The sequence below is a fragment of the Octopus bimaculoides genome, chromosome 3 (assembly GCF_001194135.2).
Source record: "Octopus bimaculoides isolate UCB-OBI-ISO-001 chromosome 3, ASM119413v2, whole genome shotgun sequence".
NCBI lineage: Eukaryota > Metazoa > Mollusca > Cephalopoda > Octopoda > Octopodidae > Octopus > Octopus bimaculoides.
This window is the reverse complement of record NC_068983.1, coordinates 60,267,809-60,285,254: the sequence shown is the minus strand read 5'-3', so window position 1 is coordinate 60,285,254 and position 17,446 is coordinate 60,267,809. Positions and strand designations below refer to the sequence as shown.

Here is a 17,446-nt window from a genome sequence, read left to right as displayed (position 1 = left end):
TATATATATATATGCAGCCCCTGGTTTTCCAGAGCCCAGTCAAACAGTCCAACCCATGCCAGCATGGAAAACGGACGTTAAACGATGATGATGATACACACACTACTTGACAAAGCCACTGAGTTTGCTAAATCATGTTAATATTGACCCAATAGACCTAGATTTTATCAGGAATGTGAGGAAAACACTACCGTTTCATAAAAGATGAGCATGGGTAAAAGTGTCGCATAATGATGAACTATTTGATGTCTCTATGGGGGTCATACAATAGTGCTGACGTCTGTGACCTTGTGGGTTTATTTGTATGAAACACATTGAGATCTAAGTACCCATCTCATGACATTGGTCTATATCGAGACTACGGTCTGGGTATCTCCCATGGGTATGGTGGCCACACCCTTGACAAATTTAGGAAACAACTTATTTCTAACTTCAGTCAATTAGGCCTTAAAACTACAGTTGAAGAAGTTGACCCCAGGACTTATTCTTTGTAAGTTTAATACTAATTCTATTGGTCTCTTTTGCTGAATTGCAAAGTTACAAGGACATAAACACACCTGTATCGGTTGTCAAGTGATGGAGCAGGGACAAACACAGACACACATACATATATATATATGACAGGACTTCTTTCAGTTTCCATCTATCAAATCCACTCACAAGGCTTTGGTTGGCCCAAGGCTATAGAAGAAGACACTTGCATAAAGTGCCATGCAGTGGGACTGAACCCAGAACCATATGGTTTGGAAGCTAGCTTCTTATTTCTTTATTGCCCACAAGGAGCTAAACATAGAGGGGACAAACAGGGACAGACAAAGGGATTAAGTCGATTACATCGATCCCAGTGCATAACTGGTACTAAATTTATCGACCCAGAAAGGATGAAAGGCAAAGTCGACCTCGGCGTAATTTGAACTCAGAACGTAACAGCAGACAAAATACTGCTAAGCATTTCGCCCGGCGTGCTAATGTTTCTGCCAGCTCGCCGCCTTCTTACCACACGGCCACGCCTGCACCTATATATGTATATGTTTGTGTATATGCATATATGTTCTCTACATCTGTGTGCCTATGTTTCTATGTGCAGTGTGTATGTCTATATTTATGTCTATGTACCTGTGTGTATGCGTGTATGCTTATGTTTAGCAAATCTCTCGACATCTCTTCCTGTCACCAACCCCCACCTATTTCCAAATGAGGTTATATTTCCTCACAACTAGACATGCTCTTCAGTTGAGGCTATCTCAGAACGAAGGTATGTGAAATCATCAACTTGTCTGAAAATTAATGCTATCGGACAGCCTTAAGAGGAAATTTTTCTGTGCAACAGTAGAGTCAATTCTTTTATATGGAGTAACAACCTGGATGCTAACTAAAAACCTGGAATCCAAGTTAGATGGAACTTACACACGAATATCAAAAGTAGTCTTAAAACAGATCTTGGAGAATACATCCCACTAAGAAACAACTGTACAGAGATCTGCCTGCTTCCACCGTTATAAGGGAGAGGCACTTGTATTTTGTGGGACATTGCTAGTGAGCTAAACAAGAGCTGGCAAGTGACTTACTGCTATGTGCCAAAGCATGGCCATATTCAAGAAGGTTGTCTGAACACAATGTAAGCAGATCAACTCACTAGAAACACTAGATGCCTGCTTGAAGACCTCCCTCAACTATTGCATGACTGAGATGGATAGCGTGCTTAGGTTGAAAATGTCTGAGCAACCTTGACCAGAGGACAATGAGACACACTTCTCACAGAAGACTGGAAAAGAATGACACCCCTTGTATGACAGAGACTCTCATTTAAGACTATCACATGATGTCAAGACAAAGAGACAAAAACATCCACACAGGTGCGGCTGTGTGGTAAGAAGTTTGCTTCCCAGCCATATGGTTTCAGGTTCAGTGCTACTGAGTGACACCTTGTGCACATGTCTTCTACTATAGCCTTGGGCAGACTAAAGCCTTGTGAGTGGATCTGGTAGAAGGAAACTGAAAGAAGCCCAGCATGTGTGCATGTCTTTGTATTTGTCTCCCACTATCACTTGACAACAGGTGTTGGCTGGTATATATCCCAGTAACCTAGTGATTCGGCAAAGGGGTGGGGAATAAAATAAATACCAGGCTTCATAAAAGTTAGCACTGGGGTCAATGTGTTTGATTAAAATTCTTCCAGATGGTGCCCCAGCATGGGCACAATCTAAATGACTGAGACGAGTAAAAGCTAAAAGTGAGATAAAAGACATATACATGGGGCAAATCTCTTGGAAACTTTAGCAATTAATCAACTTCTAAAAGAAAAACTCATCATAGATTTCTTTCTTAACGACACAAGAAATAATTAATGTGAAACATTTACCCTTATAAAGTGTTGGGCAGTAATCCTTCAAGATTTTCAAGGCACTTGGGTCAGTGAGTGGCTTCGCTGGTCCATTATAGACACAGTTGGTTGGCTGGAAATTATGAATGGAACCGCATACTCCATACCACACACAATGGCCTTCTTCACAGGAAACCTTTCAAAAAATAAATAGATAAATAAATAAAAGCAAAAGATTTGTTAATATTACAAGATAGAAAAAAGGAGAACTAAGAAAAGTGTAGAAGATGGTTTAACAGTTTCAAGTGGCATCAATTTGTTTGAACTGATCGTTAAAGCACAAAGGTGTGTTGAAGAAGAGAAATTGTTGTTTGGATAATAACTTAAAATGGTGGAGACATAGTTGATGACTAATATGGCAAAGGCTAAGGTAAACTCCAGTAATTTATACACCTTTTATTTTTTACTTGTTTCAGTCATTTGACTGTGGCCATGCTGGGGCACTACCTAGAAGAATGTTTTTGCCAAATGAATTGACTCCAGAACTTATTTTACTTTGTAAAATGTGGTACTTATTCAATTAGTTTCTTTTGCCTAACCACTAAATTATGGGGACAGAAATACACCAACACCAGTTGTCAAGCGGTGGTGAGGGACAAACACAGACACACACACACATACTATAGGCTTTGGTCGGCCTGAGGCTATAGTAGAAAACACTTGCCCAAGGTGCCATGCAATGGGACGGAACCCAGAACCATGTGGTTGGAAAGCAAGCTTCTTACCATACAGCCACATCTGTACCTCGTTTAATGTCCACTTTCCATGCTGGCATGGGTTGGATGGCTTGACTGAAATGGTAAGTGGGGGGTCTGTACCAGGCTGGATGCCCTTCCTAATGCCAACCACTCAAAGAGTGTATTGGGTGCTTATATATATGCATGTGTATATATATATGTACATGTGTGTGTGTGTGTGTGTGTGTGTGTGTATGTATTTGGGCCTCTCTGCGCATTATAATTCATCCCCAACCATCAGAGCTTAGGTGGCCTACATTAGAAATGAAATTCGCAAGATATGCAGCAAATGCAGTGAGGTAGAAAACAGAAAGACCCACAACATACACTTCTGATGGAGAACAGTTATCCATAGTCTTTCACTAAACACCAGGACATCACCAGACCACCTAACAAAAACCACACACTCAAGGATAAGATGATTTTTGAAACTGCCACATTTTAATGATAACCCCCCCCCCCCCACAACTGCTGAGCAATCCAAAGAGGGAGCTGAATATATGACTAGCACACTTTGGACCCTCCCTGTGGAGGATCCTAATGAAAAACAGGTCAACACAAAACAATGCCATATGTACATTCCCAACTACCTGATCATCGATGAAAATACATGTTTGCTGTACTACATGAAATGCAATGAATTTTATGTTGTACGTAGTAGACAAGTATACAAATGGGTTAAAGAACATCTCTATACAAAAAACATCTATGGAAGGAAATGTCATACCCAAACAGCCAGGTTTCTATAGAAGCCATAAAACAAAACATTGGGAACCTGACTATAAAAGAAGCCATCATAATTAGGAAGACCAACCCACATATTCGCAACAGAACTGATTAGCTATTATAGTTACGCTATCCTTCATTTACACATATTACAGAACAGAGAAGAAGCCAATTCACATCATTTCTCTGAAGATTTCCTGAAGAGGTCCTAATTCTGAAATACTGAAATACAAGGCAAAAGTACTAACTATCAACTTGTATTATTTCTTATAATATGCAATGCTTTGGCTTCTCAACCACATGGTTCTTGGTTCAGTTCCACTGTGTAACACACTGGGCAAGTGTCTTCCACTATAACCTCAGGACGACCAAAGCCTTGAATAAATTTGGTAGAAAGAAACTGAAAGAAGCCCATTGTATGTATGTATCTATGTGTATGTATGTGTATCTGAGTCTGTGTTTGTCCTCCACCACTGCTTGACAACTGGTGTTGATGTGTTTATGCCCTCCCCTAACTTAGCAGTTCAGCAAAACAGACTGATAGAATAAGCACCAAGCTTAAAAACAATAAGTACTGGTGTCAATTCATTTGACTAAACAATTTCTTCAAGGTGATGCCCCAGTATGGCCACAGTTTAATGACTGAAACAAGTAAATGATAAAAGATACATATATGTACACACACACACACACACGATGGACTTCTTTCAGTTTCTACCAACCAAATCCACTCACAAAGCTTTGGTTAGCCTGGAGCTATAAAATAAAAGACTTTTGTCCTCTGTGCCATGCAGGGAGATGAACGTAAAACTATGCCATTGCAATGCAAACTTCTTAATCACGCAGCCATGTCATTTGCATTTGGTTAAAGTAGTGCAAAGCCTCAAAGAGAACAGAATGGCAACAGCTGCAATGCCATTGAAATCAGAAGCCATAGATCACCTCGACAAGTGGTTTAATGCTTTAGCATTCAGATTACTCTGTCAAATGTGATGCTTATTTCTTGAGTTCATCATCATCATCATTTAACCATTAACTGCCAAATCTTTTTATTCATATTTTTTGGCTTTGCCAGAGGTCTCAGGAGCTAAAATAACATATAGTATTTAAGTCCCAAATGGGGATTACTGAAAAAAAAGTATAGTTATCCTTTTCTATTTAATTGCAATAATAAACATCTTAGTCTTTTTTGAAACTCTAGTATCAAATGCGAATGTGATATGAACTATCAATGAATAATACAGATGGGAAGTGGAACAAAACAAAAACAAAAGGTTTTCAAAACAGTCAATATTTTTGTAGTTCAAAAATTGCGATTTATGACATAAAACATCCTGTAGAGTTAGCCAGAGATAATAATGACGAAACTTTAACAATTAAATATTGTTATTTTTAGAAATAATACATTTCTAAATCTCTCAGTGAGATTTATGCAGTAGTGATACGATGAAATAGTTGTTACAAGAGCTTGACAGGCATCTTCGACTAGCAAGTCATGCTACTCCAGACTGATGACAAGCAACGACTCAGAAACATGTCTCTGGATGCAGGTGCTTGTCACCCCCTTGTAAACATAAGGACACAGGAAATGTGTCAAAGCCGACAGAAAGCGGTGCAGCTTCCTAGGTCTAACCAACAGTAGTATAATTCCCTTCAGGGGACTGTCACATTAAGTTGACAGCATACAACTATTTAAATATTGTTAAACACACCTCTGCAAATGTACTGTACATAAGCAATTCACTTTAAATACAACAAACAACCAGCAATAAGACTGTTTTTAGCAGATCTCCAAATGGGGTTCATGGCAGGTAATAGGTTAATGTCAGTCTTCCATGCTGACATGGGTTGAACAGCTTGTCAGGTGATGGCAAGGCCAGGGGCCACACCAGGTTCCACAGTCTGTTTTGGCTTGGTTTCTACAGCTGGATGCTCTTCCTAATGCCAACCACTTTACAGAGTGGACTGGCTGCTTTTTACATGGCACCAGCATTAGTTACTCATGCATTATCATGTAGCTTCAAATTTTCAATGACATGGTTATTTATTTTGTCAGAATAATATTGTAGGATTGGTGTAAGAAGGGAGAGGTGAGATCTGTAGGGTTTGAACATAGAACAGGTAGAATATCTGAGCCAGATATGGCCAGTTTAATTGCCAATGAGTAAAGTTTAGTTTGAATTCTTACAAGTCAGTTGATGGTAGCAAAACATAGAGGAAGTGTTTCTATTGATATGGAATGTAATTATCATCATTTTAATGTCCTCTTTTCTATGCTTGACTCAGATGGAGTTTTAGTGAGGTAGATGAAAATCTACCTCACTAGAAATCCTGTCGGATGCTGTTTCTGTCACCAACCCTAGCCTTTTGCCAAGCAAGGAATATTTCCAAATGTCAGATAGCTTTTTCACAGAGTACTGGCTTTAAATTTTGGCACAAAGAGGGGAGGGGTAAATTGATTACACTGACCCCAGTACTCAACTGGTACTTTATTTTATTGACCCTAAAAGGATGAAAGGCAAAGTGGACCTCAACCGAATTTGGACTCAGAATGTAAAGATGGACAAAATGCCACTAAGCATTTTGCCTGGCATGCTAACGGTTCTGCCAACTCACTGTCTTGTTTTCCACAGAATATTGGGAATGAAAGACACTAATTGTATGACAGCAACACTTACTTATAACTATCATGCAATGCAATGCAATGCAATGCAATGCAATGCAATGCAATCGCACACACACACACACACACACAGGACTACTTTCAGTTCCTGTTTCCAAGGTGCCATGCAGTGGTACTGAATGGCTGTGGTGGGTGTCATTGACACCCTTGTGGGACTGGAAGAATGGACTAGCCAAACTCTTACAGAGAATAGTGTATTGGGTGAGATGGGAAAACAGTGATAGGAGTTGTTGGGAGTCTGTAGGAAGTCATTGGGATCGTTGGGAGTTTGTATTTATTAGAGTATCATGTTTAGTGGAGTAATTTGAAATACGTCGTGTGAGGACAGCTGTGTCTATCCCTGTTCTGTAAAATCTGTATATCCAATGTATAGAAGGATATAAAAGTGGCGATGAGGATATTCACTTATAAAATGAACCCAAAGCAAGCTTCTTAACCACTCAGCCAGACCTGCACCCAATAATTTTCCTTAAAAGCAACATACAGGTCTGTTGTTCTTAAGTGAAGAGAACACAGTATGTGGATATATTTTCTGAAGTTGTGAAAACTGTGTTTAGGAACAGTTCAATGAGTCAAAGTAACTGTTTCAGTTTCTCTATGTACACACCATCGCAGGATGTATATGTATATATATATATATATATATATATACATCTTGTGATGTCCTGTACCCAGATATGCATCTATATATACATGTAGATGTAGGTATGTACATACATGTATGTATATATGCATATACTCACATATTATTTGTATTATTACATGATCGAATGCATGCGGCATCTTTGCAAGGAAGTTTTAACTTTATATTTCTGACGCGACTATCTTTGAATCTTTCTCCCCCTCTCGTTCTTCCTTCTGTTGTTCTTCACCTCTCCCCTTCGCTACTATATCTCTCTCTCTTCCTCCCTGTCTCTCGCTGCTCACCTATATCTTACTTCCTTCCCCTTCTTTTTTTTTTCTCTCTCTTCCACTCTTTCTCCTTACCCCTCGCTGGTCACATGTGACCGGCTACTACGTCCTTTCTTATCTTGGCTACTGCCAAGCTTGCACGAACTTTCTTCTTCTCTCTTCCTCCCAGTTCGTGACATCACAGGCGTTCAGTATACACATATATTTTTTTCACGTCTGCCCTTAAAGCCCTTGTTTATTTTCACTGTTTCGTTTTCTTGTTTTTTTTTTGTGTTCGCCACTATATTCCTCCGCGTTAAAAATTTAATTTGTTTCCGCGGGAAGAGCCATTCTAACAATGCGTCCTGCCCTAACTCTTCGAAACGCTTAGTGTAAGAATGGTGGCAGCTGATGAAGGAAATGTTCTCTATGTGGCTTGTGTGTTTTCTGTGCTCTGTTTATGTTCTGCTTCTCATTTTGCCCACGTTTTCTTGTGACATCCTGTACCCAGATATGCATTTATATATACATGTAGATGTAGGTATGTACATATATATATATATATATGTATATATGCATATACTCACATATTATTCGTATTATATATATATATATATATATTTTGCAGGTGTTTGCACATATTTGTTAGGTGTTGTGATTATAGGCAGGCAAGGCTAACATACTTAAGGAAATGAAAGAGTGAAATGCCACTATTTGCACAAATGTGTGTTTAGAAGTGGCTTCAAGTAGGTCATAAATAGAGGGAATAAGGAATGAAGATAACAAAGGAATGCAGAAGATCTGAGTTAATAAGGTGAGAGTCAGCAAGCGAGCAGTCCACCTTGGACACTCACCCTTCTAGTTCTTCAACTCGTAAACTTCTGCATTTGATGGTCCATAAACATAATTACATTCACCTTAATTTCAGCAGTGCATATTCAGGGAAATCTCTGTTTAGTGCATTAATTCTTTAGCATTTAGATTACTGTCAAATTTAAAGCTTATTTAGTTACTAAGTGTTTTGAATTAATCTTGCAGCTTTGAGATTTCAATGATGTGATGGTTTATTTTTAGAATAACATTGTAGGGTAGGTGTGAGTGGCTGGATTTGGTCAGTTTGAACATAAAACAAGTTGAATATTTGGGCAGGATATGGCTGGTTTAAATGCTAAAGGCTTAAAGCATATAACATAGGTCCAGGGGAATTTTTGGTGACAATTTTTTTTGAAAAACAAATGCATCTTAATTGTCATCAAAGATGGTAACTTTTCTTCTCCTTTGTCTTCTTCTCCTCCTCCTCTTACTAGTGTCGGATCTTTACCTCGCGTGAAATAGCTCTTTGTTCTTTGATATCACATTTTCATATAATTGACCAGACCATCGGATGTTGCTATACATTGCTAATTACAATGTGCTTTGCATCGTTTTAGCTTTTGAATGATGCCATCTCACTGGCTAGGTGAGCAGGCCAACATTGCCCTTGATCAGAAAGCTAGTCCATCACAGGGTCACCCATTCACAGCTGAGTGGACTGGAGCAACATGAAATGAAGTGTTTTGCTCAAGAGCATGATGTGCCACTTGGCCCAAAAATCAAATCCATGATTTAGCGATCGCAAGCCTAACACCCTAACCACTAGGCCATATGTTCTGTGATATAACTTTGTTTAAAAGTGATCTAAATTAAAACGTTTTATCAAAATTTCATGTTAATTTATGGTCCAAACACTAACTTAATAATGGCAAAGTTATTTTACTAAATTCTTCATTATTTTGGAAATGAATTGAAACAAAGGCAGAGTATTGCAACAGGAATATGGTAACAAGAGGGTTAGAACCATCCTATTTACCTCTTACAGTCATCTCTATCTTTTATCTTTTACTTGTTTCAGTCATTGGACTGCAGCCATACCAGAGAAATGCTTTGCAGGGTTTAGATGAACAAACCAAATTTGATACTTAATTTATTATCCTATCAGTCTTTTTGTGGCCGAACTACTAAGTTACAGGGACATAAATAAACCAACACCAGTTGCCAATGATGATGGATGAACAAACACAAACATACCTATATCACACACACACACACACACACACACACATTCACATTATATATACATATGTTTTCCACAGGATATTGGTTTCAAATCTTGACATAAGACCAGCAAGTCCAGTGCTCAACTGGTCCTCATTTTATCAATCCCCCAAATAATGAAAGGCAAAGTCAACCTCAGCAGTATTTGAACTCTGAATGTAGAGAACTGGAAAAAATACAGCTAAGTATTTTATCCAACTGGCTAATGACTGCCAGCTCACTGAATAATAAACCTTACTACTGGAGGCAGAAGGCCTCAAATTTGGGGTAAGGGGATTAGTTGATTATATTGACCCCAGTGTTTCACTGGTACTTAATTTATTGACTCCGAAAGGATGAAAGGCAAAGTTGACCTTGGTGGAATTTGAATTTTGTTCAGCGTGCTAACGGTTCTGCCAGTTCGCTGCCTTAGCTCAATAATAATAATAACAATAATAATAAACAATTTTCAAAACTATAAAAAGCAATATAAAGCCATTGCAATTAGGAAATCCCTGAGAAGATTAAAAGAGGGAAGAGTAGGCTCATAGAATTTACAAGGATTATCACAGAACAATGAAACTAGGAAGTTCTAATCTCTTACAACAATTAAATATTAAACAAATCCAGACAAGATATAATTAAGATGTAATTTATTTTATACATAAAAATGATTATGAAATTAAAGTACTTTTGCAGAGCGTAAAATAGGAGCAACTGATTGATAAGCAGGAACAATTTAATAAGAAACTACTTAAGCTGGATACAAAAATTACCCTAATCCTAATCCAAACAATTAGTTGAACTAATTGTAAATAGCTTGTGATTAGTGAAAGAATTGAAAATAATTTTCAGGAAGCAGGACGGAAAAAAGAAAGGAAGGATTAAAATATAACAGCATAAAGGTGATTTGGGGTTATATAGAAAAGGAATCAAAGATGGGAGATAATCGCAACACATACTATGTCAATCCAAAATTGACAACATGGAAAATTGCAAAGATTTCCTTTTATCTTTTACTTGTTTCAGTCATTAAACTGTGGCCATGTTGGGGCACAACACTGAAGAGTTAACTCAGACACATCAACCCCATAACTATTGTTTTTTTAGTTTTAAGTCTGAACTGTTAAGTCACTGGGATGTAAACAAACCAGTACTAGTTGTCAAGGTGGAGACAAACACAAACGCACTCATATATAAACATGGGCTTCCACATAGTTCCCACCAACCAAATTCACTCACAAGGCTTTGGTAGACCTGGGGCTATAGTAGAAGACACTTGCCCAAGGTGCTGTGTAGTGAGACTGAACCTCAAGCCGTATGGCTGCAAAACAAGCTTCGTAACCACACAGCCATCACTGCACTTATATAATAATAACTCATAGATCCAATGCCTTAACTTGTTTGATAGCAACCCACCTAAGACCACCACCCCTGATTTTATGATACAAATTCCCTATTTTTAAATGATCTAAATCAAAACCTTTCCTAAAAATTTCATATTAATTCATGTTCCAAACACCAGCTTAATAATGCCAAAGTTATTCTACCAAATTCTTTATAATTTTGAAAATTAACTGAAACAAAAGCTATGCATTTCAACTGAAATATAGAACATGAAATGGTTAACATATCAGATATTTCAATATCAAAATCACAAACAGCAGAGACATGGTTGTGTGGTGAGAAGATTGCTCCCCACCCACATGCATGGCACCTGGGGCATATGTCTTCTACTATAGCCTTGGGCTGACCAAAGCCTTGTGAGTGGATTTGGTAGACAGAAACTGAAAGAAGCTTGTTGTGTGTGTGTGTGCTTGCATGCGTGTATATGTGTGGAAACCCAGAAAGATATGGGATGAAGTACTGAAGGACATTGAACCAGGACATTGAACCTTTCAATGAAATGAAAAAAGACTGAAATAACTGGTGCCCTGCTGTACTCAAGAAGACCCATCCTACACAGCAGAAGTGTTAAGGCTGCTCCCACTGGTGAGGAGGACTGACCAGCATGTGTCCTGTGTTGGTGCCACATAGAAAGTACTTGTGCCTTTGAAGTTTGAAAGGAGCGGTCTCCAGTCATTTGATGTCTTTAAAAATAAAGACTACTGTATTTCTATAATTAAATACTATTAGGAATTGTTTAAAACAATTAAAATATTTTGTGCATTGTAGCAATTTCTTGCACATAAATTTTAACAAATGCATCTTATACTGACCTGGGTTGAGAACCACTGATTTAAAGAATACATAAAAACTGTAATATTCACTTTTTGCTTATTTCTTAGTAGTACTGTCTATTATGAAGTGCCTTAAAGTTTCATCGAACTAATGCAACCCAATCAATGACATTATTCCACTGCAATCAAAAGTAAACAAAAGTTATTGTAATACTTTTGGTGCATTTGTATTAAATCACTAAAACATCTGAGATGATTATTTAGAAATTTGGTTTTAAAGACTTGGATGTGGTACTTGTTGGTACCGGTTTCAAATTTTGGTACAAGGCCAGCAAGTATGGAGGAGAGGGTAAGTTGATTACATCAACCCCAGCACTCAACTGGTATTTATAATTACTGACCCTGTAAGGATGAAAGGTAAAGTCAACCTCAGCAGAATTTGAACTTGGAAGGTAAAGATGGATAAAATGCCGCTAAGCATTTTGCCTGGCAATGCTAATGATTCTGCCAGCTTCCCGCCTTATGTATTTGTTGATATTAAAAGGAGAACTCATCACATATCACATGCTGGGTCATCAGTTGATTGTTTTTGTGGAGTCTGGAAGAAGAGACAAAACCTCTGGCCCTTACAGGCTCACCAAGACTGGTAAGATTGATGCTGCTCATGTTCTGTTTAAAGTATTGCAGATTAACACCTGAAGTTAAAGAGACAAGGAGAGAAGAGATTCCAGTGGGACAAATGTTCAGAGGATGAAGGATTGGACATATTCTTTTCTACTCTGGGCACAAGGCCTGAAATTTGGGGAGGGGGCCAGTCGATTAGATCGACCCAGTATGCAACTGGTACTTAATTTATTGACCCTGAAAGAATGAAAGGCAAAATTGACCTTGGCAGAATTTAAACTCAGAATGTAAAGACAGACGAAATACCACTAAGCATTTCGACCGGCATGCTAACGTTTCTGCAAGCTCGCCTCCTTAGGATTGGACATATTGGTTGGTGTAAGGCAGAGGTTCTCAATGTGGGTGGTATTGCTCCCAACAGGGTGCCGGGCATGTCAAAGGGGGTCAGCAAGTGGGGAGTGAGGTAACATAACATACTAAATTTTACTTGTAGTTATGATATTACACATAAAAGTGGTCATTAAAATAAAATGAGATCTCATCAGGCACATTAACCTGGAATGTAAGAAGTAAATTTATAATGTTTGTCTTTATTAATTTTTTTTATTATTTCCCAGGTAAAAGCTTATACAATTCATTTTTAGAGTAAAATTTATAAATTATCATCCATGTGAAGTTAGTTTAGTTGTGAGACTTTACTTGTCAAGGTGGGCTTGAGGCATAACAACTACTTAAAGGGGGTGAGGGCTACAAGAAAATGGTTACGAACCACTGGTGAAAGGGAAAGGAAGCTGGATAGAATAAGGGTGATGAGAGGTGAAGAGACATGTAGGTCATGAGTGGTGGAACAAGATCAGTCAAGTTTAAGGAGCAGGGGCCATTATAATAGTGATAGAAAAGACCAGTAATTAAAAGATTGTTTAGTTTAACTTTTCAATGTGAAGCTGATCTATTCATCTGATCTTGCTTTCATCAGTTGAGAAAAACCTGCTGCATCACTTTAACAGAGTGACTGGAATTATTTCACTTTTGGCTATCTGCCGTGCTAATGAAGTGTACTGCTACATTTCATTGATAAATATAACTCACTAATCACTTCCATAAATCTGGGATCCCAAGTGCCACGTGATTAATCAAAGAGTGAGAATTACTTAAGAATTGTCAAAGCAAGTAGCACCAAGATTATTCTCAAGCGAAATAAATAAATAAGGAAAATAAAAAAAAATGTATAGTTTTCAGATTGGCATTTCAGTCTCCCAGATCTTTTGACAGATGGGCATAAAAGAAACGGCATGTTTCTGTGCACAATCATCTCTTAACATCCATGTTCCATGATGGCACAAGTTGGATGGTTTGAAAGGATCTGATAGGTACAATTGTCTGTTTTGGTATGGTTTCTATGGTTGGATGCCCTTCCTGACACCAACCACTTTACAGCATGTACTTGGTGCATTTTACATGACACCAGCAATAATGAGATTGCCGTGCAGCTTGCAAGACTATGAAGTCTGAAGGAGTTGGGTAGCTTTACGCCAGGGAATGAGGGGTTAATGCATGAGAATGGGATAGAGCAGGTTCTTGTAGAGGGGTTTACATTCAGATGAGAGGGAGAGAATGATCAGTAGGAGTTGCAAAGCGATAAGGTGGCCAGGTGGCCCCTCAAGATACAAGGTGAACAAAAGTGGGTGGCTGAGGGGTTTGTGAGATTGTATGCTGTTCCTCACCTTTTTCTGTACTGTCAGGCATCACTTCCTAACCCCTAACCCACTTCTGTTGACATCCATACTGTCCTCCTTATCATTTTCCACACCTCTCCTATTTACCATTCCTCCACCCTTATTCACCCCTATTTGCAACCTTCTCTTACTCTCTCCCCTCTTGCACCCTTTACTCTCCTACTCTGATTTTCCATCCCCATACCCTTTTGATGGTATATTCCAACACTTCACTGTGATCAATTCCATTCACCCTATAATGCAGGGTAGTCATATATGCCATCTACAACAAAACTGAACCCAAAACCATGTGGTTGGGAAGCAAGCTTCTTATCACACAGCCACGTTGTGCCTATATATATAGGAATGCATTTTATTTCAATGCGTATTTACATTTTATTTACAACGTTATAGATGAATTTGCGCTAGTAACCAGAGTCCTGATGATATTAATAAGAATTTTCTTGAATAAGTAATGTTTAAGTTTAAATGTTCTTAGAACTTCATTACTGTCTTGGAGGTTATTGTTTAGTCACTAGCCAACTTTGATTGAGTAAACCTTATAGCCAAGGAGATTCACAGGTCCCTTACACTTCTATACAGTTTGGTCCAATGGTTCTCAACTGGGGGTCCATATAAGATTCTGTTGTTAAAATTTATCTCTAGTAAACTGGTTATACTTCTACAATACACCAAATATTTAAAAAAAATTTTAATACAATACTTAATATTCAATTATAAAAATACAGTAGGATTTTGTAACTTTGAATGGCTTTGGGGATCCAGTAGACTAAAATAAGGATCAAAGTGATCCATAGGCAAAGGGTGGTTGAGAATCACTGGTCTGGCTCAGAGGGGAAGCACAGTACCTATAACTCTTTTCAGGGCTTCTATGACACATGGGAACAAAGGAGGAAGTCACTCTCAGGTTTGAGTCCTCACTTAAATGGCAACAACAGAGTGGACTTTGCTAAAGGCACTCAAGGTTCGTATTGTGGTCTTAAAAGATGGTAGGATGTGATTTGAGGAAGATTTGGGTGCATTTTCTGGCAAGTTGAGCAACGAAGAGAAGGTACCTTACTGGGGGTCTTGGAGGTGTTTTTATTAATGGGAGAATTACAGACTGCGAAAGAGGTGATGGTAAAAATGAAAATGGGCAAAAAGACTTGCAAGAAAAAAGCTTGAAGCTTAGACTCCACTCACAACCAAATACGATTTGGTAGCCTATACAATCGTTAGCAGACACAGTCACTCTCTTGACCCAGTTAAGGATGAGATGGCTAGTGGTGGTGGGGAGAGTGCTGCAGCAGAAATAAGCTGGTTGTTAATGATCCAGGAATTGAACGTACGACCATATAATCGTATACTCCACACCCTAACCGCTAGGCACACACCCACACACACCTAGTAGCTAGGGTGTAGAGAGAGCAAAATACAGACTGTTGAGGAATGCCGAAGATAATAGACCAGGAATAAAAAGTTTCATTTGCACAGGTTGTAATGACTCTACCAAAGAGCAAACTAACTCGAAATCATGTAAATAAAACTGAAGCATTCGCTATTTCAAACTTTATTGGTGCCAAAGCAATACAACTTAATATAAATATTCGAAGATACATCATTTAACTTACTGCTAGAGTCGAATAAATGGAACTTTTACTTTCTTGGGGGTTTAATTGCACAAGATCTAAGGAATTGCAGTGGATAGTTGGATAGTTTTTTTTTTTTTAAGAATAATAAAAAAAAAACAACTTATAAAACTATTTTACGTTTTGAGTTCAAATACCGCCGGAGTCGACTAAAAAGTACCAGTTGAGCATTGGAGAGAAGGGGGTCAATGTAATTGATTTACCCTACTCCTCTCTCGGAATTGCTGGCCTTGTGCCAAAATTTGAAACCATTATTACAACCTGTTTTCTTTGTTTGGTAACGACAAGTACCCAAAATGTGAAGATTAACCTCTCGTCATATCAGTTGTCCTTCCGAAGTATACTGAGAGGCGGTGAAAGTTACAGCAAAGTTTGCTACAGGAAATATGTTCAGCATCATGTGAGCTTAGGTTGAACAAACAAAGGCGTTCTTGCTGTGACCATCCCTCTTCACCCCCGCGGTTTAGTTTTTGTAGATGTATTCTATCTAAATGAGTCGCAGGAAACTATGTAGTGATGTGAGAATTAGTAACAAAACAGTGTTTAAAGGAAAATAAACTAGCATTGGAAGTAGAAGTCGAGCTTATTAAACAAAACACTTTTACAATTAATCACAGGGTAGCAGCGCTAATCAGTGATAAATACAAGGTTATTACCAGTTCAAATATGCTTGGGGCATACTGGTTCGAATATGCCCCAGGCATATCTGAACTGGTAACCGTGTACTTTTACAATTCTCTTTCCAAATAACCAAGCCAGCGAGGGAGCCTCTACGCAGTCGCTCGACCTGCTAGAAATAGCAGCCAAATCACAGCATGGTGTCTTAAAAACGGTAAGGACATAATAAACAAATGTAGCGATAGACAGCTGTAAAATGACGAAGCAGTCGTGACGAGAAAGATCTGATCATAAATTCTGGTTGATCTGGGGCTAAACAGAGACATTTCAAACAGTTACATCAAATATATATATATATATATATAAACAAATAGTAAATGAGTATATGCATATATACGTACAGGTATGTGCATACCGACATCCACCTGTATGTATAGGTGCATATCTGGGTACAGGACATTGCAAACAAAACGTAGACGAGAAAACGCACAAGCCACATAGAGAACATTCTTCTTCATCGGCTACCCCGTTTTAACACCGGCGTTTCGAAGAGCTATATATATATATATATAATACGAATATTATGTGAGTATATGCATATATACGTACATGTATGTACATACCTACATCTACATGTATATATAGATGCATATCTGGGTACAGGACGTCACAAAAAAAAAAACGTGGACAAAATGAAAAACAGAACATAAACAGAGCACAGAAAACAAACAGACCACATAGAGAACACGCACGCACACACACACACACACACACACATATATATATATATAAGTGGTAGGTTTGCCTCGATCCTTCAGGGGTAGTCTGAAGCATCCAAGCAATCACAGCGCATCTAACAATCACAAACATCACGTGGCGATGCGCTTGACTAAAACTGGAACAATGTTCTTAAATAGCACCCACCCTATATCCTCTTACAAGAAGACCAACGCAACAACTAAAACGTAAGGCTCTATTTACCTATCACCACTATCACACCACCACATATATTACACCCAATAATTACTTCTCCTACATTTTGCACACCACAAACTTCGAATATACCCTTTAACACTCTGAAGAGATCGGCCAAACTACTGGCTGGATCGAAACGTGCGTAAGTGACTATGACATAATATACAAAATGACTCATTACATAACCTAAAC

General features: G+C 38.3%; 1 protein-coding gene across 1 annotated transcript in view; it reads right to left on the bottom strand.

Annotated features, from left to right (window-relative positions):
• The window catches only part of LOC106869623 (NPC intracellular cholesterol transporter 1), a 69,779-nt gene that overhangs the window by 49,736 nt on the left and 2,597 nt on the right, over positions 1 to 17,446 (bottom strand). Inside the window, exon 2 of the mRNA XM_014915431.2 lies at positions 2,363 to 2,519. Within this exon, the coding sequence (XP_014770917.1) occupies positions 2,363 to 2,519 (157 nt within the window). The remainder of the gene's footprint in view (positions 1 to 2,362; positions 2,520 to 17,446) is intronic.